Here is a 24,887-nt window from a genome sequence, read left to right on the forward strand (position 1 = left end):
TTCAGAGCAGTTCTTGGTGGGGAAATCTGACTTATTGGCTGTTTTCTCCACCTCAGAGCTAATGCCTCAGTTATCTGACACAAAGGAACCAGGGAGCGACCTCACTGTTTGGAGAATATCTACAAACCCCAGCTCCTTTAGCTGGGCTCAGAGCAAGAGACGAAATGTTGCTAAATGAACCTCTCCCTGGTGGAAATGCTGCTATAGCCACGCCCACAATGTTAACTAGCTCCTTGCTGGAGAAGGGAATTTCCACTGGCCAACAGCAGCTGCCAATCATGCCTACAGCCTTTCTGACCATTATTAAGAGCAGCTGTGCTAGGTAGGGGAATAGTTCTTCTCTTTTTTGTGGGTGGAGGTTCTGTTTTCACAGAGCTTGTGTAGAACTGTGTGTCATTCTTATTTAAGCTTTTGTTGGACTGGCAAAGATGGAGTCTCAGGTGTGCCAGAACTTCCACCTGGACTGTGAGGCTGCTGTTAATCGCATGGTGAACTTGGAGTTGTATGCCAGCTATGTTTACCTCTCCATGGTAAGTGCTTCTATTTCTCCTGCTGTTCTCTGTTTGAAGGTAAGTGTGGCCTATGGTTGCAAACAGGCATTGCTGGAGAGCTTTCTTGCTCAGGTGTAATGTCTGTAGAATTTGTTTTCCTAGTCTGGAAAACACTGAGTGCTTCTGCTGAATGGCCTACTCTTATTCTTTCAAAGCAATGAAATGCTGATGTAAGCTGCAGCTATATTTCAAAAGGGATTGTGTTCCTTTTCCTCTAGAGACTTCCAGTCTCTGGATGATGGCTGCTGCTACAGAAATTCTCCCCTATTCAGGAAAAAAAACACATAGGTTTGTATTTATGAAGGTTCTACATGCATCTCTTCCAGGCAGTCTCTCCTTTGCAGTGTACTGAGCTGCAAACTGAAGGTCAGATATGATGGTAACTGATTCAGTGGCAAGGATCTCCACATGAAACACATAGTAGTTGGAAGTTGCTCTTCCTACAGGCTGGCAGTAGTAAGAATAGGGCTTCTCCAGAGTTGCTCTAATCTCAGGGGGTGTGTATTGCACTGGTGTAATTCCATTGCTCTGAGTGTGTGTCAGTCTGAGCACTATCCAAGATCCCTAAATTGCCTGCTATTGGGTCTGGTGTAGCCATATTTTAAAAATACTGTTGTCACTAATGGTTTGTTTGTTCTCCCTAGTCTTTCTACTTTGACCGTGATGATGTGGCCCTGAGGCACATGGCCCAGTTCCTGAAGGAGCAGTCCCATGAGGAGAGGGAGCATGCAGAGAAATTTCTGACCTACCAGAACAAGCGAGGGGGACGCATTGTCCTACAGGATATCAAGGTGAGAAACTATATAATACGGGCTTCCTTCCAAAAAATTCACACATACTAATGAGCCCTATGGATTTGGATTGGGGATGGGAGGGGAAAACAACTAGAGGCATCAGAGGTTGGGGTTGTCATTTCTTAGACAACATTAATTATCTATGTGCTAATCCTTTCCCCAAAGGTATAACATGGACAGCTCTCATAAATCTACTTAATACAGATGCATGTAGTTATACAATCTTGGTATCCTGCTTGGTCCTTTACCTTTTTTGTATATTAACGTCCCTTACTTAGAGCTCTAGTTCCTATTTCTGTAGGAAGCATCTTTTTGGTCTACTCAGTGGGTACTACTTCCTTGCATACCAGGGCATGGGGAAGGAGAAGTGTCAGGGTGAGTAGGCAGTGGGTCACCATGTACCTTCAGTGAGTGGTGAAGTTGGTTTGGACTGAATGTTGCTTGGTTTCTTGGTCAACGCTGAACAGAAGCCAGAGCGGGATGAGTGGGGGAACAGCCTGGAGGCCCTGCAATGTGCCTTGCAGCTGGAGAAGACCGTGAACCAGGCCCTGCTTGACCTGCATAAGCTGGCCACAGAGAAGAATGACCCCCATGTGAGTATAAGGTAGTAGGAAGAAAGGGAATAAGTTGGCAACTGCATGGGAAGAACTTCTTGGTGATTGGCCAGTAGGCCAATCCTTTCGTAAAAAGGAAGAAATGTTCTGAGGCACCGGAGCTATAGTGCAAACGTTCCCAAACTGTGGTTGGTAGACCACTGGGGTCACATGAGCTTGATGTTGCATCCATTCACTTCACTACAATATTCTGAGATTGTACATGAATCAGAAATCTAGAAGCCACTGCTGTATACTACTTCCCACTTCTGTGCCTTGTCAACTCATGTCTTTTAAGGAAGCTGCCTCTCTCAGCTGGGAACTCTGACCAACAAATCTTCCCGATAACAAAAAACCTAACCACCCTGTTTTTCCAACAGTTTAAGTTGTCAAACCTTCAGAAAAAACATAACTGTATTTGTCTTGGCTTTCCCCACTTGCTTCAAATGGGGGGGAAGAAGCAATAGCATGGGAACCTAGACAGCATCCCCCTCTTATACTCTAACTCCTTCAAAGCTCTTTGACTCTGAAAAAGGAGTGACAAAAGAAGTGTTTGGGAGTTGGACATGTGCTTTAGGTGAGAGGTTGCTGGGGAGCAATTCACTGAGGTATGAACTGATCAGCTAAAGCAACCCCTTCTAAGGAGGGCCTAGTTCAGGGGTGGCTAACCTGTGGCTCTAGAGCTGCATGCGGCTCTTCAGAAGTTAATATGCAGCTCCTTATATAGGCACCGACACCAGGGCTGGAGCTACAGGTGCTAACTTTCCAATGCCCCCGGGGGTGCTCACTACTCAACCCCTGGCTCTGCCCCAGGTCCTGCCACTACTCCACTCCTTTCTGCCCCCTCCCTTGAGCTTGCCATGCCCTTGCTCCTCCCCAGAGCCTTCTGAATGCCACAAAACAGCTGAGGGGGAGGTGTGGGGCTGCTGGTGGGTGGGAGGTGCTGGGAGCAGGATGGGGGATCTGATAGGGGGGCTGCTGACCTATTACTGTGGCTCTTTGGCGGTGTACACTGATAAATTCTGTCTCCTTCTCAGGCTCAGGTTGGCCACCCCTGGCCTAGTTCATGCCACTGCTTTATATAGCAGCACACGCTCTGTACTTGGGTCAGCTAAGATGAGCCTTGAAAGGAGGCACTTCTGAACTGGGCAGGGAAATCCTAATGACCACAAGCTATCATGGGTCAAGGTCCTCCTATTGCCAAATGTTCTGATAGGGCCATACTTGTTCCCCAGTGGATTAACTGGGGCCATAGGAATCTCTGGACCTGTGAGAGAGGGTGAGAAAGGGAATGATTGGGGGGAGGGGGGGGAGCCTTCCTGAAAGAGCGTTACTGCTAACTAAATCAACTTAGACTAGAGTGTGAACATTTAAACTTTAGTGCAGTATAAAACCAGCAGAAAGGGCAGTATTGAATTGAAATGAGTCAGCAAAACACATGCTGTCAGAACTGAGATGTCTAGATGTCTCTATTCCTTGTGGCTGCTAACAAGACCTTAACCTGTGGTGAATGGCATCAGCTATTGCCTATTTCTAGCCATACAGTATAGAATGTTGCTGGATGAAGTAAAAAACCATCACCAGTATGAAGCTCTTTCCCAGCTAACATTCTCTAGGCTAAAGCCCAAAATGCATGGGGGTAGCTATAGATTTAAGGGGTGGGAGGGAATTTGGACTGTAGGTAAATGTTACACTTGAATGACTGCTCCACCACAATCTTTCTCCTGGCTGAAACTTGAAAGAAGAACACCCATTCTTTCCAGTCCCAGGACTCTTCCAGTTAAAGGTAGTGGATTTCAAATATTTGCATTCAGTCCTTTGTTACCTGCACACATCATGATGTATGACCATCAAGATCTGTTCCTGATCCGAGAGATTGAAACTAAATGTCCATTTACCTTGCAGCTTTGTGACTTCCTGGAGTCTGACTACCTGGAGGAGCAGGTGAAGGCCATCAAGCAGCTGGGAGACCATGTCACCAACCTGAAGCGCCTGGGAGTGCCCCAGAATGGCATGGGAGAGTACCTGTTTGACAAGCTCACCCTGGGGGGGAGCAGCTGAACTAGTTACTTCTATGGCTTCTTGTCATGCTGGCTGTTATGAATCTGAATAAAACTTGACTTTCAGTTGCAATCTGGTATCTGCTCCATTTGTATGAGGGGGCGGGGGGGGGTTGGCCCTTAGAGGGTGCAGGAATTCAGATGGAAAAGGCAGGATGAGGAATTGTGTTCCCCTTGCTAGCCATCATGCAGTGTAGATCTAAACTTGGGTGGTGCTTTGAGTAGTGTATGCTCTACAGTGGGTAAAGCAGGTGTAAAGGAGAAAAGACTGGGTCTTGATGTAAGAAGTGGTTTAGAAAACTAACCCTCCCTAGACTTGCCCTGGCACAGATATTGGCAAAACCAGGCCCTCTAAAAGCCATCTCATGCATTTAGTTAAAATTGCAACAGCATTCAAACCATGTTAGGCACTCTTTCAACATACTTCCTACAGAGCCCTAGGCTCAATTCCAGTATCTCTAAGCAACAAGAAGAGCTGGCCCAGTAATACTACACATGCCCTTGAATTTCCTCCCTCTCCTAGCCTAACCTGCTTTTAGATTAGAGACAATCCTTTTAAAACCCTTGATTCAACCTCTGTGGTTTGGTATCCTATACTTACTCTGGAGTAATAAGTACTTGAATAACACAGGGGTGGGGGAACCCATGTGGATGGGGTAAGAATCATTTATTCCAAGTCACTTTTCCACATTACTTAATGATTTCCAAGAGCATATTTTAGGAGTAGAAACTCCTCTACCTCCTAAGTTATGACCAGGTTGTTGCTCCAACAAAATGACTTTTTCCAACAGAGGCTAGCATGTCTCTCTCAAAACACCCCCCCATAATGGCAGTAAATGTGGACCTCTTTTCCTTCCATCTCTGTACATCAAGTGGCGTATATAGATTTGTTTGCTCCTGAAATCAGGCTACAGTTTTGTCTGGCAGCTTGGGAACCCTAGCGGGGAGAGTGGTGAATGGGAATTAAGACGGCTTAGTGTCTGAAAATTGTTAATGTAATCATTTCAGCTTTGCATGGTGACCACCACTGTCAGCAGAACTTCAAGTGGCTCTTCCCAAATACCTGCTTGAGGTGGCCCTATAACATGGGGGTCACTTGAATATTCATGACAGAGAGCTAATAGGTTAACAGTGACCTTGGCTTTGAGAAGTACGGTAGGGTAATATGGGGATTCTTCCTGGTTTTCCTTCCGAGGAGTGTGTGTATAAATTAAAAAAAAAAAAGTGAGGGGGTAAGAAGACCTCAGGAATTTCACAGTAGTCCCCCAATTGTTCCAGCTGCTTGTATGAATTTCCCTTTCCCACACATGTCTTAATGCAGGTGGGCTAAGACATTTCTGTGAAGACATCATGGGATCTTGGAAAAAAGAGATTTAGATTAACCCGAAGAAACAGAGCGGGACCTGAGCAAAATGTAAGGCAGACTGTGTCTGAATTTCCTGAAAATCAATTTTGTGATGTCATCTGAGCCAATACCATCTACTAAGAGAGCAGAGTGTCAACGTGATGATTTTGTTTTGTATGATTTGTGTGTGTGGTGAAATAACTTAAAGAAAAAAATGGATAAAGGGATGATTTTTAGCAGACCAGCAAATACATTGCAATTAAAGGACAACTACATGATATGCCCACTGTGACACTGGCAGAGTAAGTGACAACTCAGGTTGAAACCCCAGACCAATTCATTTGTGTATTAGTATAGAGCAAAGTGATGATTGTTAAATGTACAAGAGTGTATTTGGTGTTTTAATGTCATGAAAACTAATGGGATGTTACTTGTATTGTTTTCATTCATCTATATCCTGTTGCAATGTAGTAGCAAACATTTACATTTTGTAAATGTAAATTAATCACCCATCCAGTGAGAAAGAAGCCTTGTGGAATGCAAATGAAGACCTTTAATAGAAAAATGTGAACTCCAAGGCAAGTGGTCATTGTGTGTGGAGTGAAGGTTAAAAACTCAAACTGCATTCCTCACTCTCCATCATTAAAGGAAAATCCTATGAGGGTAGTGACACTGTCAGCTTGTTTTCTGTGAGCTATAAGTATGGATTCAAGGAAGGATCCTGCATCTCTGGATTGTTTGGACTCTTACAGGGAAGTGAACTAGATGCAAAGCGCAGATCCCCAGAGACAATCTGGGTACTCTGAAAAGACTTTTGGGAAACTGGGTTTATTACATCACTGCCACCATTTAGAATTTTAGGCTGTGATTCACCTGTATATATAGGTTACCTGCTTTAATCTCTCAATAACTCTCATTTCCTTTTCTTAACTAATAAACGTTTAGGTAGTTTACTATAGAATTGCCTGCCAGCATTGTCTTTGGTGTAAGATCTAGAGTGCCAATTTATCTGGGGTAAGTGACTGGTCTCTTGGGACTAGAAGCAACCTAACTGATGTGATTTTTGGTGTAACTAATCATTTTATCATAACGTCCAGTTTGTTTGGGGGGCAAGATAGACTGGAGAATCGAAGGGGACTGCCTGGGATTCTATGGAAAAGACTGTTCTAGTGATCAAGGAGTTCACATTTGTTACTGGCTTGGTGAAATCTAATTATAGAACAAGTCACGAGCTTGGGGTGTCTGCCTGGAGGTAGGCACTCACAGTTGTGAGCCACTCCTGACCGTGATATCCACCACATAATCTGAAGGTAATGTCTACTAAAGTAATGCGTTTACCCTGCATTTACCCATCTTTCTGCTTCCAGTTTTGGCCTTTCACTATTCCCAAACACTGGGAAAAACCATAGTGTTTTACCTTTTGCAAAACTTTGTCAGTCCAGGTTTGGAATTGGGACACATTTTATCGGGGCCCCAATGTGAGGTTACAATTTTCTGGTATTAGCCCAAGTGTAAGTTACAGTAACAAATGGTGAATGTCCTATACCAAAATCCATCCCGCTCCCCCCACAGCATAAAAGGGGACAATATAAATATTAGCTTTCATTAGAAAAATTCAGACAAAACATTTTTGTCTGAATTTGCTGATTTGTCTAAGTGGAAATGTTTTGTGGAGATTGTTCAGTTTCAGTGAAGCTCTGATGTAACCCAGGCCACTTTCTTGGCAGCTCAGTGGCCTACAAGGCTGGCTCAAAGTCAGGGACCTCAGGGTTTCTGGGGTCTATGGTTTTAGGGCAGCCCACTAAGGGGACTGCTCCAGAGCTGGGACTGTGATTTGCTTTTACTTCATAACAGATGACAAAGTTGTAGCACAACTGATGTAATACTTATAACTTCACATGCTCAAAGCATAGCATGTTCAAAGCATTTTACCTAACTATCCTTGATGTACCCCTGGTGGAGTTCAGTCCATTTTATCCCCATTTTATAGATGACAAGCTGTGGAGTGCCTTGCACAAGGCCAAACTTCTACAGACACTCCTGAGTTTGACCTTATGCACACGAGCTGTCCAACCAAAGTCAATAGAAATATTTAAGTGCTGCGAGTTAAGCATGAGCCTGAGTGTTTGCAAGATTGAGGGTATAGTGCATCAGGCCCTGATCCTATAATGAACTCCCTATTATTATTTTTATTTAAGTGCATCGGTGCCCACAATGTGCTCGGACATTTGCGCAGTCCCTGTGCCGAGGCGCTCGCGGTCTGAGGGATTATCTGTTTTAGAATGAGTCCGTGTTGGAACCCAGGAGTCCATGACGCCCCTTGCAAGGTTCATTCTGGTAGGCCACACGAGCCCTGTGACATTTTAGCACTATATGTACACACAGCTTAGCAAATGCAGAGCAAAAGCCAATAAAGGAGGATACTGTTTCCTAAATATTTAAATTGCAACGATTATAAGTGTGGCGTAGCTTGTTCTTTCCAGTTTCCCACAGAGTGAAGGGGGAAGGTCACCCCTTACCATGTCTTGGCTATGAGTCATCTCAGAGTGCTGAAATAATATTGAGTATTTACATGGCATTTTCCAACTTCAAAGCTAATTCAATCAGTCAGCTCCCTTTTGAATCAGGCAAATGGCATGATTATTCATCTTTTGCAGATGGGAAAAATAAGGCAGAAAGGTGAAATGATTTGCCTATAGCTGCAGAGAGAGTCAGTGTAATGTGGGATTAGAACACAGGAATGGTTGGTTTCTAATGTCACACTCAGAGTACTAGACTACAGAGCAGAGAGTGCTGCTGTATGTTGTTTTAGGCGTATGCCTCAGGCAAGGTGTGGGCTTCTAATAGATCCTGAAGATGGTTCCTGGTGCCATTCAGTATGCACTGATAAACTGTGTACACTTTAGGCACACGACTACTGGAGCTACTAGAAGTGACTGTGAGGTACCAACAGCTAAATATCACAGGTTTCAGAGGAACAGCCGTGTTAGTCTGTATTCGCAAAAAGAAAAGGAGTACTTGTTCATGCTCAAATAAATTGGTTAGTCTCTAAGGTGCCACAAGTACTCCTAAATATCACAGTGACTGGTGATATAGAGGCACCTTAGAAGTTGATTGATATAATCTGTATATCTTTACTCAATTTTCTCCTCCTTTTACACTTACTGTATCATACTCTTCACAGTCAAAGGGAAGGAGCCAAAAGGCACCTACCTGGGCTGTTCCAAGAAAGTGTGTCCATTACCCGTGGGAACTGCTGGGCTGGCTCATTGCTGAATAATGCTGTCACCTGTGGAATATCTGTCAGACACTGTCCAGGAGGCTAATTGGGGTGGAAGAAAGAATTCTATTAGCTAGAAGTAGCTGCCACACCCTTGTCTGAGCAGTATTAATAGTAACTGTGTGAGGCAAGATTTTTACATTTGTTCTGAGTTGTGTTTGTGCTTTAGTAGAGTTTACTCAGAACCTCACTAGGTTGCTGAACTATTAAAGATACTGTAGTGCTGTGTCTCCCGAATGGAGTCCCAGGTGCGCCAGAACTTCCCTGCTGAATGTGAGGCTGCTGTGAACTGCGTGGTAAACAAGGAGCTGTATGTCAGCTGCGTACATCAGTCCATGGTGAGTGTTTGTGTTTCTTAGCCTTTTCTTAGAGGTCTAAGGCTTTAATTTAGAAATGCTTGTGGACTTTTATTTTTTGGTGGTGGTGTTTTTGTTTGTTTGTTTGGTGGAGGGGAGAAGAACTACTGGCTGATATCTTATCCAGAGACTATAGTAATGCATTAAGTTGGAGGTACAAATACTACTACGAAAATAATGGGGAGTTATTCAGGATGCTGTGGCTACAGAATGGCTTGGGCTAAAGGCCTATGTGTGGGGGACAGAAACTTGAGGATTTTGAAGCACTGCTGCAGAAGCAGCAGGAAGGAAGGTGTTCTCATAGGAGGTAAGAGCTAGTTACTTTGTAGGAGATATATATGTATATAAGAGGCTTTCAACTATTGGTGGCTCCTTAACCACCCCCAGGTGTGATGTATAATCTCACTACTCTCACTTCTCGTATTTCCTCAGTCCTGCTATTTTGATGGTGCTGTTGTGGTTCTGAGGTACGTGACCCAGTTCCTGAAGGAGAAGTCCTATGAGGCAAAGGAGCATACAGAGAGGTTTTTGTCACCCCACAACAAATGAGGGGGGCGTGTTGTCCTGCAGGAAGGACATCAAGGTACAAAACAAATCCATTCATGTATCCAGGAAAGGGATTATTGAAACCATATTAAGAGCTTATCTGAAAGCACTGAATCTATAATGTGAGGTTATTACTGTATTACTGATTTATTTATGAGCAGTTTCAATAATTTCAGTGTTTCTCCTTTTCTCTGAGTGGAGAGAAGCCTCTATTTAGTTAATCCATCTGTTAATACATATTCTGTAACTTGGAACTGGAACACTAAGGGGTGCTGTGGATCTGCATTTAAAAATTGTGTGGGAAGCCTGTACATCTTTTTCCTGCAATATGCTTAGCTGTAGTCCGTGATCTTGCTGCTTCCTCTACAATAGTATTGATAAACACAAATAGAGTTAATTCTGTTCTAAAGGCTCCTGTATACTCAGGGCTGCCTGAAGAAAGGCTGCTAGCAGTAAAGTGGACAACTTCACCCAATACTGGTGGGCTGAGGGACCTTATGGCAGACTCAGCAGGCATAGCTGTTCAGATGAGCCTCAAAATACAAACTTAGTCTGCCTGATGCATCTTAAATCATTCCTCACTGCTATGTTTTTTCACTTATGTTTGTGCCATACCACTACTCCCCCTTTCCTGCAGGGGGTGGCAGCCTGCTCCTTTGTATTACTTCTGCAGTCTGCCTTGTGTGGCAGGGGAAGGGAGAGTGGGTGAGTGGAATACTTCAAGGGAGCTCTCAGTGCTGTTCCCTCCTCCTGAGAACAGAGGACTAATCTAAGTGCCCCTTGTTACTTTCCTTGGAGCCTACCTATTTCTCCTGCAAAGTATATGAGTCCCCCTGCAGAGTCCCTATGATCCTCATGAAGGTGAGGTCTACTAGTGCATATATATAAATAATATGCATTTTTGGTTTGTTTTTTCCTCATGCAGAAGCCAGAGCGGGATGAGTGGGGGAACAGCCTGGAGGCCCTGCAATGTGACCTGCAGCTGGAGAAGACTGTGAACCAGGCCCTGTTGGACCTGCAGAAGCTGGCTATGGAGAAGAGTGATTCCTGTGTGAGTAATCATGCCGCTGCCCTCAAATCCTGCTTGTGGAGATGTTAAGGCATTTGTGAACTCAAAGTTTAATGCTCCATGTTCGCCTAACTCTCTGGCTGAGTGGACACAAGGAAAAACATTAATCAATGTTGAGCCATAGCAGTGGCTTAGTGCCTTCTAAGCTAGGCATATGGTGCCTGTAACTTATCCTGTCCTTAATAGCCCTCATGATTACTAGCAACTAAACTGAGAGCATGAGCTTTGCTAGATCCCCAAGCTACCTGTCATGGATTAATTGGCACCTACAATAAGCTATTGCTGGGTCTTAAGTAGATTGCAGAGGATAGTCTAATTACCTTTCTGGTTTGATATGGTAAAAGGGCAGTAGCTTCCTTTTTGATTCAGGGACTGTTGTGTATAAGCCAATCACTGAAGCTAATAAACAAGCTTCTGGAGAGTGTAGTTGAACTGAACTTATCCCTGGTGTAACTTCGCTAAAAAATACGCTAACTAGGGGCCATTCAGGACCACTATATAAACCTGGGAACCAACGTTATCCCACCTAAAATGTTGGCCATGTTTACACAGCAATGGAAAATGCTGCTTTCTGAAAAACAAAAGTCAGCATCTAGTTAATTGCCAATAAGAAACAGAAAATACTAGTCCTCTGCAAACTTCCCCTAAATCCATACAAAAACTACTTTAACTCTTACGAAATGATTTGGGCCCTACCAAATTTGTGGTCCATTTTGGTCAATTTCATGGTCATAGGATTTTAAAAATCATAAATTTCATGATTTCAGCTATTTAAAGCTGAAATTTCATGGTGTTGTAATTGTAGGGGTCCCAACACAAAAAAGGTAGGGGTGTGTGTGCTTGGGGCGGGGGGTTTGCAGTACTGCTATCCTTACTTCCGCCTTCATAGCTGGGCAGTTGGAGAGCGGTGGCTGCTGGCCGGGAGCCCAGCTCTGAAGGCAGAGCCGCTGCCAGCAGCAGCGCAGGAGTAAGGGTGCCATGGTATTCTCCTCCTCCTCACTTTGCCACCGCTGCTGGTGAAGCACTGTCTTCAGAGCTGGGCACCTGACCAACAGCTGCTGGTCTCCAGCCGCCCAGTTTTGAAGGCAGCACAGAAGCAAGGGTGACAATACTGCGATTTCCCCTTAAAATAACATTTGTGACCCCCCCCCCCAACTCGCTCTTTGGCTCAGGAACCCCAATCTGAGAAATGCTGTTCTTCCCCCATGAAATCTGGATAGTATTGGTTAAAGCACACAAGACTAGATTTCACGGCCCAGGATGTGGGGAGGGGAGGGGGGGTTCATGGCCACGAATTTGTTATGGCCCTAGTAATCTGTCCCCTTGCTTGCACTGTCTGTGTAGCAAATAAGGAAGGCTCTAAACTTTGTGCCGTGAACACTTGGCAACATCGCTATTATCAGATTTGACCATAAGAATGACCTAAGTGGATTAGGCCAATGGTCCATCTACCCCAGTATTCTGTCTCTGACAGCAGAGTTTGCCAGATGATTGAGAGGGAATGAACAAAACAGGGCAACTTTGTATCATCTGTCCCTTGTTGTCCAGTCCCAGCTTATGGTAGTTGGAGGTCTAGGGACACCATGGGTAGGTGTCATGCTTTACCATAGCAGGCAGTTAAATGTGCTAAACCAACAGTAATGTGAAGCAGAAGTGAGTCCATCTCTTCTTTCCTGCAGCTCTGTGACTTCCCAGACTCTGAGTACCTGGAGAAGCAGGTGAAGGCCATCAAGCAACTGGGAGACCACCTCACCAACCTGAAGCACCTGGGAGTGCCCCAGAATGCCATGGGAGAGTACCTGTTTGACAAGCACACCCTGGGGGAGAGCAGCTGAACTCTTCTCTACTTTTATCCTTCAGTAAGAACCCTGGACCCCTCCTCTAGAAGACAGCAAAAGATCCATTGCCTAACCCCTCAGTATGGTGAATAAAACTTGGCTTCAAGCTATTACTTGGTTTCCTCATTGTTAAATTTAATATACAATGAAAAGTCTAATCGGCTGTTACAGGGCCTAAAACAGTGTCATTGACTCTTCCTCCTGCACTTCCCACATGCAGAAGTCCAGTTGTGACAAATACACTCTAAAGCATATGGCCATGGCCACTGTAAGAGGCAATATAACGAGCAAAGACATTTTGGGTCTGCTGTGCTACAACACCATTTTCGGTCCTGTTCACCACAGCAGGAGTTGCCTAGTACCAAAGCAAAGAGGCTTGGTGTAGTGTCTGCTAGGCAGTAGGGAAAATGAGTAGAACGTGTTATGTTCCTCAAATAGTAGGAGGCATGGGGGGATGCTTTAGGGAGTGCCCAGTTAGATATGCTGGAGGTCCAGCCAATCTAAGTCTCTTCTCTCAGCTGCTAGTGCTGCTAAGACTGCCTAGATGGCCATGCTGAATGGCTTAGCTTAGGTATCAAGGGATACCCCAGAAAAGGTTTGATACTAATAGAATGAAAATCTTCTGTGGGTGTACATGAACAGCAGGACTCTGCATATTGATTCATGGTGAGCAACGAAGCCTGAAGTAAAATATAAGGCTTGATCAGATTTCCCAAATTTAGGCCCTATTTTGAGTGGAAGGAGGGAAGCTAATGAATAATGGGATTCCCTTATGGGGAAAGGGGAATCAAAGTGCAATGTTTAATTAGATTAACTAGATGTGCCGGTCAGTCTTCCTGGATGGTTTTTAGATGGAAATTACCTTTTCACATTTAATCCAGGTTTCATTTTCTGACTACTTGAAACTGTGATGGGGATGGGTTGGAGGGGGAGAACCAGTTTACTTTAGAGCCACTTTCGTGCCTGGGGCTTTCTCCCCAGGCTTTCTCCTCCCCATACAAAAAAACCCACCTTGAAATGAAACAAATACACTTGCACAATACCCTGTAAAATGGTTCCCCCTTTTTAGAAGGGTGATGGGGAATCAAGTTTCCTAGGAGTTACTTATAAGCTCAAGAAGTCCAAAAAGACTGACATCTGATACAGTGCATGTCATGACTGCATAATACAGTACTGTCTAAAACTTCATGGTAGTTTGAGTGCTAATCCCTCTAACTCCGGCCAAAGAGCAGCATTCCCCTGGCTTTCTTGCTCTCTGTTCTGAAGTTGACAATGGAACACTTCCTCATCCTGTCTCCTGGTGACTTGACTATAATGATCAGAAAACACTGGGTACGTCAAACTTGTCCTGTCCACATATGGACAGAGATTGGACACTCTTGCCAAAATAACATTCTTGACCAGCTCTACTCTGACTGCAGGAGCATATCTCCATAGTAGCCTTGGCCTGAACCCTGCTCTCTGTGGAGTGTCACTATGGCAACAGGCCTTCCATCTCTCCGATATAGCTGCATGCACAGCCAGAGGGGAAATGCACAAATGGTGGTGTCCCGATCCAGGCTGCAGAGAAACTGAGATGCCTAATAACTATAATCTCTCAGCTTAATGCCCTAAATGTGGGCCACTTAATCCTCACTTCTCCAGGCCCCATCCCTTGCTTTAGTCTGTGCTGGTTTTATGACCATGTTTGTATAGGCTGATTAGTGTTTGCCATAGTGATGCTTCCGTTCAGGTGCCTTCCTACAAAACCCAAATGCTTCCTGGTGAAATAATATAACCATTCCAGCTGCTGGTGGGGAACAGTTGATAAGCAGCATAGTGTGGGCACTTTCATAGATGGTGGAAACTATGCACTGTTGTGCACTGTGTAAGTAGCTAGCAAATGGAGTTTATTAACTTGCAGTGAGACTAAAGACTTGTTCTGGCTGTCTCACTTTTATTTTGTGGGCCCTTTTCTCTATGCACAATCCATTCCCATCCACTACCCAAACATGCAGCACTAACTAATCCAAACAAAGGGATTTCCATGGGCTGGACAGTAATAGCTCGTCAGGCCATAGCTGCCCCTACAGAACCCAGGTTCAAGGGTTTTCTCTGACTATGAAGCTACTGACAATGGCAGACGGGATTTTGTCTGTTCCATAGTGAGTGGTTCTTTTTCCTACTCTTCAGGCTTTGCAATGAAAGCCCCCCAACAGTTCTCTTCCCCACCCTCGGTTATATCTGCTGGGGTCAGAATTACAAGCCTTTAATCAAACGTAACAAAATGTCACTTGTGTAACACTTGATAGCATATTGTGAATGTTAAACTTGTGGGCAACTACTCGTGGGCTCTTAGGAAGAACCATTCCCACAGCCTTGAATGTCAACAATGCTGGAGTTATGGAACAAATCTTGCTGGAGTATATCAATGACAGGAGATTGGTTAAGAAGGCTGGAGACTTATGTTATTTATGGTAAAAAGAAAAGGAGTACTTGTGGCACCTTAGAGACTAACCAATTTATTTGAGCATGAGCTTTCGTGAGCTACAGCTCACTTCATCGGATGCATCCGAAAAGCTCATGCTCAATAAATTGGTTAGTCTCTAAGGTGCTACAAGTACTCCTTTTCTTTTTGCAAAGACAGACTAACACGGCTGTTACTCTGAAACCTGTCATTATTTATGGTATAAACGAATATGCTTCCTTAAGTGTTTTTGTTCCTCTGTTATAGGGATAGCTTAGGGGTTCTCAGACTTTTGTACTGGTGACCCCTTTCACACAGCAAGCTTCTGAGTGTGACACACCCCCCCAATACATTAAAAACACTTTTAAAAAATATATTTAACACCATTATAAATGCTGGAGACGAAGCGGGGTTGGGGGTGGAGGCTGACAGTTCGTGACCCCCCATGTAATAATAACCTTGCAACCCCCTGTGGGGTCCTGACCCCCAGTTTGAGAACCCCTGGTATAGCTGCTACCTAGATCCTTATCTTCTATTGGGGTATAGTCTCCTAAAAGTAAGACATCTTCATTAGTCTCCTGTACTTTTTTTCTAGTTCTGCTACTTTGACTGTGGTGATGTGGCCTGAGGCACATGGCCAAGCTCATGAAGGAGTTGCTGTGTGAGGAGATGGAGCATACAGAGATGTTCCTGAGGTACCAGAACAAAGGAGGAGGAAGGTGCATTGTTCTGTAAGACATCAAGGTGAGCAATAAATCTAATCAAATGGCTGAGGCTGCTGGAGCAAAGACTTGAGGCAATGGGTTTTGCTTTCCCAATGCTGGAGTATATGGGGTGATGATTGTATCAGAGAGTCTCACAAGCATATGAATAACTTTTTGTTCCTCTTATTAATTTGGTAGTAACTGTTCTCATGACAGTTCTACCCAAAAGGGTGGCTCTCTCTAAATCTATTATCTCTGAGATTTTCACTATCTTGAAAGGCAGAGATATTGGTATCTCCACTCTTCTAATAAGACTTTCATCATCTTGCTAAAGTCTCATGAAAATAGGTGTTCTTGATTGTGGTTCTGAGGTGGGGTGGGGGGCAGGAGGAGAAACAGATCCAATAGTTCCGATTGTAGGCCTGATTTTAGCCCTTTTCTGTTTGTTCCTGCATGGCCATTCCCTATAATTTAAAAATAAAACTACATAGTCTTTGGGTTACTTGTACCTGGCCTTAACGTACAAAACCATTTTAGAGCTCACATGGAATAGAAGCTGTGGTAAACAACAATAAAAATGGTTAGAAAGGGGCAGAAAAATCAAATGCCTATATATTTCCTTTGGGATGTTTACTATAAAGAAGATAGTATATTGACTTTAGTTAGCAGATGGATATAGTTAGAGGTCTTCTCAAGCTGACCATTGAACAGAGGCCATTGACCGGCTCAGAATTATTTAACTATTTTCTCTATCTAGCTTTGTTCATATACATTTTTTTCTCTCTCTCACTAAATAAAAGAAAATAAATTTAAACAAATGGCTATTTAAGGTCCTGACCTAAGAACTAGCTGTAATATAGATTCCGACTCCAGTCATGCTGACAATTTTAACACCGTCACTTTCTTGATTGTTTGAATGGTCTTTGAGATCCATGCTTAAAAAGCCAGTTGTGACATTGAGACCATGACAGCTTTGTGGCTTATTAAAAAGCCAGGTGCAATGAAGTTGCTTAACAACACAATCTTCTCAGGGGGAGAAAATACAAGAGGGAACAAAGCAGTGTACATTTTTCTTTCTTCCAGAAAATGTAAATATTTATTGAAATGAAGAAAAGAGAACCATAGAGCTGTGCCAAACACAACAGATAATTGTTTTCTGTTCAAATGCAGCCTCTGTCTCTAAATAGGAGTAGTTGGCATACTACCTGCTTGCTAAGGAATTCATATCCAAGTATTGTGGATATGAATACAAGAAGCACTTGGCTTCCTGTTATTTGTTAGATATATTTTTGGCTTTGCAGCATTATAGTTTTTACAATTTTTTAAGGTAGTTTTGCAAGAAGGTGCTTGGTTCACTGTCCTGTGAACTGGTCTTTTGTTCGGTATCGCACGTGCAGTTGGATTGCAAGTTCCCCTATGTGGTGCTGGCAGTGTGGTTCACACCTGACCTGATACAGCTACGTCAGCCGGGGAGAAGGTAGTTCAATCTGTGTCTACACTGTCCAGGGCGTTTCTTTTGAGACTGGCAACGAGGTTGCCAATTGTGGCACTCAGTATGATACAGACACTCTTCTACCGTGGACTGTATTAACACCTCTGACTCACTCCAGGTAGGCCATCAGAAGGTAACAACTATTGATTACTGTTGACCTGGATTGGGATTTGTCGCTCTGTTCCATTATCTATCCCCTAAGCAACCAAATCCTCTGTAGAATCTATCTAAAGATATTTAGGGGTGTATTCTGATGGATACGTGGGGAATATGTGTCAATTGGCCAACAGTATTTTTCCTTTAGCAAGGAAATTTGAAAGCAAATTGTTTCCAACCACAGTAGTTAAACTGCATCAGAATGCAATCTGTGAAAAGGAACAGATGTAAGTGATTAAAAGAGAAAGACATAACAGATTTTGTGGTTTGAAATCTGCTCTGTTTTGTTAGAACTTGCTTGAAAATATAGAGCACAGGAATTGCTACATGAATCAGGTGTGTGAGTCATCCAGTCCAGTGAGAGAACCCCCATTTTGGACATTTTTGGAATAGCTAGACCATCGGAAGAGTTCTACCCTAACCCCGCTCTGTTGGAAGTTGGCTTCAGTTGTGAAGCATGAGGACTTCTGTCCCTTCTATTTTTTCATTCCTCTAATGTAATTAGATATTTTCCGTATCCATATAAATGCCTAACCTTTATTTTCTGTCCCAGCTTCCACTGCAGCTATACAATCACTTCACCCAACACCAAAGGGCAACTGCCTTTGGGGTGAAATGTGGCAATAGTTGAACAGGGAACAGCTAGGCTGCACTACAACTGGACACAGGGGGAGGGGGAGAAGAATACCACGTCCAATTGTAACTCTAAGTAGAATTGTAGTTAGGCAGAATGTTGCAAAACAAATTGATGTTTAACTAGGAAACTACAACAGTAGGAAAAAATTGACTTTTAATTAAAACATGATTTTTTTTATAAACTAAAAATTTTGAGTTAACCAGACGCTCTGCATTATCCCTAATGTTCATTTAATTGAAAGCCCCATTTTCCATCAAAGTTTTGACCAAGTTTTTGACCAGCCCTAAAAGAGACATAGTTGCCTTTAATTTTAAGTAGATTTGAATAATAATAGTATTTAACTAAGATTATCTCCATGTGGAGTATGTTGATATGGAGACAAAGATGCCCCCTAGGTGGTGAGCTTGTGAGGATAGCAGACTTGTTAATGGAGGAGAGAGAAAGAGGAGGTAAGACAGGTTGGGAGGACACCTGAGAAGTTTAGCCTTTGCCACATGTAGTGTGAGGAAGTGGCAGGACATCTAGGAGGAGATACTGGGAGGGCAGGCAGTGACGCCAGCCTGGATGAAGGGGGAGCTTTAGGGTGCAGAGTCATGAACAAAAAGTTGGTGGCTGAAATCATAGGGGCTGTTAAGTTCCCAGAGGAACACACACATTATTTCTTTCTTATATAATGGACCAAGTGAGCTGCAGGTCCCATCATGTAGAGTGTAGAGGGTGAAAAGGAAAAGTGTTTTAATGAGAAACTTTGTAATGTTTTGGCAGGCCTCACTGATGCAATTGGCTTTGGTATAATTGATCTCCACATTCCCTCCAAACTTTAATGGAGTTTGACACTTCTTACAACTTTTCCTTTTCCATTATTTTTCATGTCAATGTTCATCTCCTTTTCTGGGTTCTGCTTTTGCCTGGAAGCCCAAAGGACTAACACACTTTAAGAGAGACTGTTTCAGTTTCCAGTCACCTGGAAGTATCAGAAATCTCATGAAAACATCTGCTCTCCTGAGATTTGAAGTCCCAGCTCAGATAAGCAGTCAAAGTTTAAACATTTACACTAACTGCTCCTCCAGGCCTTTTGAAGTTCACCTATTGCAAATTGAAAGCTGTCTCTGACTTTACCATCAAAAATTCCACTTTTTTACAGTAGTAGTGGATGTTTGAAGTTGCCAAATCCTATTCTATGCTGCATTACACACTATTTACCATGCTCCCAATGTATCGTTTAAATCTGTTTCTATTAGAGGAAAATATATATAATAATGTGGTTGAATATCTTGAGTCTTTCCTATTCTCTTCTTCCAATTCACAGTCACAGTAACACCTGATTTTCTAAGGTAACAATAGATTGATAGTCATTGGAAATGTTCCTGAACTCTGAATGGTACTGATGGAGGTGTCTCAGAGAGAGAAAATCCTGTAAAATTTGATACTTCCTTGGAGGCATGTTACTGGTTAAGGCTATTAGTTGCTGTCTATTTCTGTTAATTTTTTAAAGTAAAAATATATGGATTTGAGACAGTTTAAAACAAGTTGTTTTTCTAAGTGAAATAAAACTCTGATTTATATCAGAGCATCAGGTTGGAGCAGGGGACCTGCAGCTGTGTTTTAGCCCCATGAAGAGTTAGCTTTCTGATTCCAAGCAGTGGAACATCAAGATTTACTATGCAACTCATCACCTATCTCTCTCTGATACATGTGGACTTTTCAAGCAGGAGAGGGTGACAGCTGCTTTGCTTTAGGTACAGCAGAACTTTAGCAACCTGAGGACCCATGTTTTGATTTAAAATTTTTCACAGACCCCCAAGTCTACTGATGTATGTTTACATTTGAAGAAAAAAATTCCATCCCCCCCACTCCACCCCTACCCCTCCTATTCCTACCCCCTCCCCTGAGCATGTCCCATCCTTGCTCCTCCCCCTCCCTCCCAGTGCCTCCTATACGCCACTGAGCAGCTGTTCCACGGTATGCACTGGGAGGGAGGGGGAGGATTTGATCAGCAGGGCCAGTGGCCCTGGACATGACTTGCAGACCCCCCAGGAGCACCCTCGCAGACCCCCAGTCCCCAGTTTGAGAAACACTGCTCTAGGAGATGATTGATACATAATGTCAGAAAGATTTGATAGTTTGGAGAAAGAACTCTCTTGCCTTTCTGGGTGGAGGTAAGATGCTGCACTGAATTAGGCCTGCAAGCAAGAAGAGGAATGAGGGTCAAACTTCTAGTGCTGCAGGAAAAAGAGAGACATAATGGATCCCGAGCAGCGTGGGAAATAGGAGCAATGAGAACATTCTGCCCAGTGGTCTGATTCTTGCCACACCTTCAATAGCACAACCCCCGAAAAGTAAAAGCGCTAGCTGCCATTCTGTGGATGTGTTTGCTCATTGTTAGCCCTAATCCTTTGCCATTTACAGTAGAACCTCAGAATTTCGAACACCTTGGGAATGGAGGTTGTTCGTAACTTTGAAATGTTTCAGAGTAACAGCCGTGTTAGTCTGTATTCGCAAAAAGAAAAGGAGTACTTGTGGCACCTTAGAGACTAACCAATTTATTTGAGCATGAGCTTTCGTGAGCTACAGCTCACTTCATCGGATGCATACCGTGGAAACTGCAGAAGACATTATATACACACAGAGACCATGAAACAATACCTCCTCACACCCCACTGTCCTGATGGTAATAGCTTATCTAAAGTGATCATCAAGTTGGGCCATTTCCAGCACAAATCCAGGTTTTCTGACCGCCCCCACCCCCATACACACACAAACTCACTCTCCTGCAGGTAATAGCTTATCAAAAGTGATCATCAAGTTGGGCCATTTCCAGCACAAATCCAGGTTTTCTCACCCTCCACCCCCCCACACACAAACTCACTCTCCTGCTGGTAATAGCCCATCCAAAGTGACCACTCTCTTCACAATGTGTATGATAATCAAGGTGGGCCATTTCCTGCACAAATCCAGGTTCTCTCACCCCCTCACCCCCCTCCAAAAACCACACATACAAACTCACTCTCCTGCTGGTAATAGCTCATCCAAAGTGACCACTCTCCCTACAATGTGCATGGTAATCAAGGTGGGCCATTTCCTGCACAAATCCAGGCTTTCTCACCCCCCCCCCCTTCCGGGGGGACACACACACAAACTCACTCTCCTGCTGGCAATAGCTCATCCAAACTGACCACTCTCCAAGTTTAAATCCAAGTTTAACCAGAACGTTGGGGGGGGGGGGAGGAAAAAACAAGGGGAAACAGGCTACCTTGCATAATGACTTAGCCACTCCCAGTCTCTATTTAAGCCTAAATTAATAGTATTCAATTTGCAAATGAATTCCAATTCAGCAGTTTCTCGCTGGAGTCTGGATTTGAAGTTTTTTTGTTTTAGGATAGAGACCTTCATGTCTGTGATTGCGTGACCAGAGAGATTGATTATCATACACACTGTGAAGAGAGTTATCACTTTGGATGGGCTATTACCAGCAGGAGAGTGAGTTTGTGTGTGGGGGGGCGGAGGGTGAGAAAACCTGGATTTGTGCTGGAAATGGCCCAACTTGATGATCACTTTAGATAAGCTATTACCATCAGGACAGTGGGGTGTGAGGAGGTATTGTTTCATGGTCTCTGTGTGTATATAATGTCTTCTGCAGTTTCCAGGGTATGCATCCGATGAAGTGAGCTGTAGCTCACGAAAGCTCATGCTCAAATAAATTGGTTAGTCTCTAAGGTGCCACAAGTACTCCTTTTCTTTATTCTGAAATGTTTGTAACTCTGAACAAAACCTTATGGTCGTTCTTTCAAAAGTTTACAACTGAACATGGACTTGATATAGCTTTGAAACTCCACTATGCAAAAGAAAAACGCTGCTTTTAACCATCTTAATTTAAATGAAACAAGCACAGAAACGGTTTCCTTACCTTGTCAAATCTTTTTTTTTCTTTTTTAAACTTTCCCTTTATTTTTTAGTAGTTCACATTTAACACCGCCCTGTACTGTATTTGCCTTTTTTTCTTTTTGGCTCTGCTGCTGCCTGATTGTCCAGTTCCAAATGAGACGTGTGCCTTACTGGTCAGTTTGTAACTCCGGTGTTTGTAGCTCTGAGGTTCTACTGTAAGTGTTAATGGTTAAAAATAATCAGTAAATATCAAAATAAGACAATGAAATACTCTTGCCATTGCCTTAAAATAAATAATTTCTGTTTTAATGAAATCATTTGAAGATTGCTGTCCACAATGTAAAGAAGTTCTGCCCAACACAAACACACTTGTATTTAGTACCAGATTACATGTCATTTTTAGGGTGTCAAGGGATATACACAGATAGGCAGGAAAACTGGGTGAGGAATGGGGGAGTCATCCTCCCAAAGGTGCATATTGAATGTGGTATCACTTAAGGCCTCTTAGTCCAACCCTACATCCCAAAGGAAGAATAAGAGAACTTGTTTCCTTTTGAACTTTGTACAAGGCATCTCAATAGCAAGTGCAGTCCCAGGTTCTGCTGCGAGGAGATATTGTTGTGAGGACAATGATAAACAGATCACTGCCACTATTAAAACAGAAAATATGTATCTCATACACACCCACTCTGTAGCATGTGGAGACATACAAGGCCTGTGCCTGTAATAATCAAATCCTGTCCCTTTTTTGTCTGTTGGTGGCACCCTAGAGCTGTGCAATCTCTCCAGAAGTATCCAGTGCGTAGTTCCCCAGCTCTGTAAAAGCAAGGCAGTGAAAAAGTTTTCAAGGTGTGTCTTAAAAAGTGCAAACCAAAGAACTAGAGATTGCAGGAAATATACAGGGCATAATTATCACAATTCTCTACATTAAGCAGCAAGTTCTGGGGGTTGTGTGGCAGCCTCTGTTACTCTGCAGTTATTGACAAAGTGGCCAAATGCATCTTGAATTTCACAGAAGCCTTTTGGAATGATTTGCATTTCATTTGAATATATCATGTCATGTTTTTATGCCATCTGCAAGGGGGTGCTTTAAGGCCAGGAGAGATAAGTGGGAGGCCAATTACCCCATTTAGGGGATCCAGGGAAAGAAGATGAAGTCTGGAAAAATAATTGAAGCGGCCATTGGGAAAGGGGAAGATGGTCCTGGGAGAGAGAAGGTATAGGGCCATCCTACATCACTATTCCTTTAAGACCCTGTAGAGCAGGTGAGATAAGGATCTTCTCTCACCCAGCCTGCACAGACGGGTTACTAGACCCACCTGGGGAGGATCAAGGGACTGATTAGTTGATGGGGCAGGTGACTCAAAAGGAGTCACCAAGCCCAGTCCAGGAGGGCTGCTAAGGGGAAGAACTCAGCAAGCTCACAGCCCCAGAAAGAAGGGCTGTGCAATCCTTGAACCCAAGGGGAGAGTCTACAGGCATGCAGAGCTAGAAGCACAAGAGGGAGAACTGTGAAACCCTGGATCTAAAAAGGGGTGCTCTTTTTGGGAGCTGATTAATCTGATCCCCAAGAGGGGGGAAATGTTGTTTTAAAGACTCTGCGTGTAAGTGGATTATTTTGGGAATTCAGAAGGTAAGCGAGGCAGGGTGCCTGGAGGCCACAGTGGGTCCCCTGGGCAGAGCACCTGTCTATGCCATGAAATACAGTGTCGTCGTTGTTACATAAGCTTAGAAAGGTAGCGTGGTGCAGTGCGCCCGGCACTGGACGCACAGTCATGAGACCAAAGCTTTATCTTCACTGCAGATTTAACTCGGGTTCAGCTGCGAGCTTTCCCCTGAACATGTTCTACCTTCACATGTCAACTTGCCTCCAGTCATACCTCATGCAAATCAGACACCAAGTTAGCTTATTGCACATATTGCTAACCTAAGGAAATGACAATAGAAACATTCCCACAAGCCCCCTGAGACACCCAGTCCTATGTACTGTCTTCGCATCTACCTGTAGTCTGACCCCGGACCAGAAGTGACCTACCTTCATATGCTTTTGCTCAGTGTCCTTGGTGTCACAGTCTTGCAGTTTCTCCCAGCTTTGGACATTTCCAGTGTTTGATACAGCAGAATGCCTGGTAAGAATAAGCCTGTAGCCATCTGGCCAGAGACTGACACCAAAATCTTGGTGCATCTTGGGCTGAAGCAAACCAAAACTGCAACTTTGGCTCCTCTAAAAGGAACCTTCTCTGTACAATGACATACGTTGGCAGCCACTGGCTGACTGTGGGATCCAGGAGACTGGACAGCAGTGCATGGAGAAGGTAAAGATGCTCAAGGTGAGCTACTGGAAAGCCAAGGATAACAAGTCCAGGTCTAATGCTGCTCTGACAAGTTCCCATTTTGTAATGAGCAGGACCATGTTCTGAGCTGTGCCCCCAAGCCTGGAACCCCATTTCGACATGGATTTATCTAGGGGAGCTGGAGTGGCTGTAGTTTTGGAACTTGAACAGGAAACAACCTCCTAGCCCCCTGGACAGACGGCATCCCCCAACTCCCAGTGAGGGAGAGGACCTTGGCCCTGAATCTCAAGATCTTTTCCTTGAGCTAGGTTAAGACGTGCAGAGCGGGTTGACCAGGAGAATGAGGGGAGGATGGAGCATCTTAGCTGGGTAAGATGTGCTCAGCCATCTTTGTTGTTGTTATGAAGGATATGATGAAATATTTTGGTGAGTTTTAGCCTATAATCCCAGCTTCCGCTTCAATTGAAGGGGGCTGCAGCACCATTACACTTATACCCCCACGCCCCTCCTCCTCTCTCTTTCTCTAGCCATACTGCTCAAAATGACAGACAACTGGAGAGAGAGAAACTGCAAAGCGGTAGCTTATACTAGCGGAATGCAATTGCATTTTATTAATGGGAAAGCATTAATGCAACATTTAAAAGCTTTGTCGCCATAGCCTGGGCAAAATATAACTTGCCATAACACAGTCCTTACAGGTTTTTATTCCTGGCTTTGCCACTGAACAGCTGTGATCATGAGCAAGTCACTTCCTCTCTCTGTGTATCCTTTCCGTGGCCTCTTATTTGTCTTGCTTACTTAAACTGTAAGCTCCTCGGGGCAGGCATTTTCTCTATGTGCC

At 43.8% G+C, this 24,887-nt stretch overlaps 1 protein-coding gene and 1 pseudogene across 2 annotated transcripts; both read left to right on the forward strand.

The window, feature by feature from the left end:
- The first annotated feature begins 425 nt into the window (after positions 1-425).
- LOC140896533 (ferritin heavy chain A) lies at positions 426-3,999 on the forward strand. The gene is made up of 4 exons (XM_073308459.1): positions 426-530; positions 1,196-1,342; positions 1,813-1,938; positions 3,844-3,999. Exons 1-4 carry the CDS (start codon positions 429-431, stop codon positions 3,997-3,999), a joined length of 531 nt encoding a protein of 176 aa, XP_073164560.1. The 5' UTR covers positions 426-428.
- A 4,860-nt stretch (positions 4,000-8,859) lies between these two features.
- Positions 8,860-12,514, forward strand: LOC140896534 (ferritin heavy chain A-like; annotated as a pseudogene). The gene is made up of 4 exons (XR_013634504.1): positions 8,860-8,961; positions 9,412-9,551; positions 10,444-10,576; positions 12,274-12,514. The product of XR_013634504.1 is annotated as a ferritin heavy chain A-like (transcript).
- The last annotated feature ends 12,373 nt before the right edge of the window (positions 12,515-24,887 follow it).

Source organism: Lepidochelys kempii, chromosome 12, assembly GCF_965140285.1.
Source record: "Lepidochelys kempii isolate rLepKem1 chromosome 12, rLepKem1.hap1, whole genome shotgun sequence".
NCBI classification, from domain to species: Eukaryota; Metazoa; Chordata; order Testudines; family Cheloniidae; genus Lepidochelys; species Lepidochelys kempii.

What these genes read in the sequence shown, in the direction of transcription:
- LOC140896533 (XM_073308459.1), top strand. Translation starts at nt 429, where the DNA reads ATGGAGTCTCAGGTGTGCCAGAACTTCCACCTGGACTGTGAGGCTGCT. An exon ending in GCTATGTTTACCTCTCCATG is followed by an intron (nt 531 to 1,195) that starts GTAAGTGCTTCT and finishes TGTTCTCCCTAG; the next exon opens with TCTTTCTACTTTGACCGTGA. An exon ending in CAGAGAAGAATGACCCCCAT is followed by an intron (nt 1,939 to 3,843) that starts GTGAGTATAAGG and finishes TTTACCTTGCAG; the next exon opens with CTTTGTGACTTCCTGGAGTC.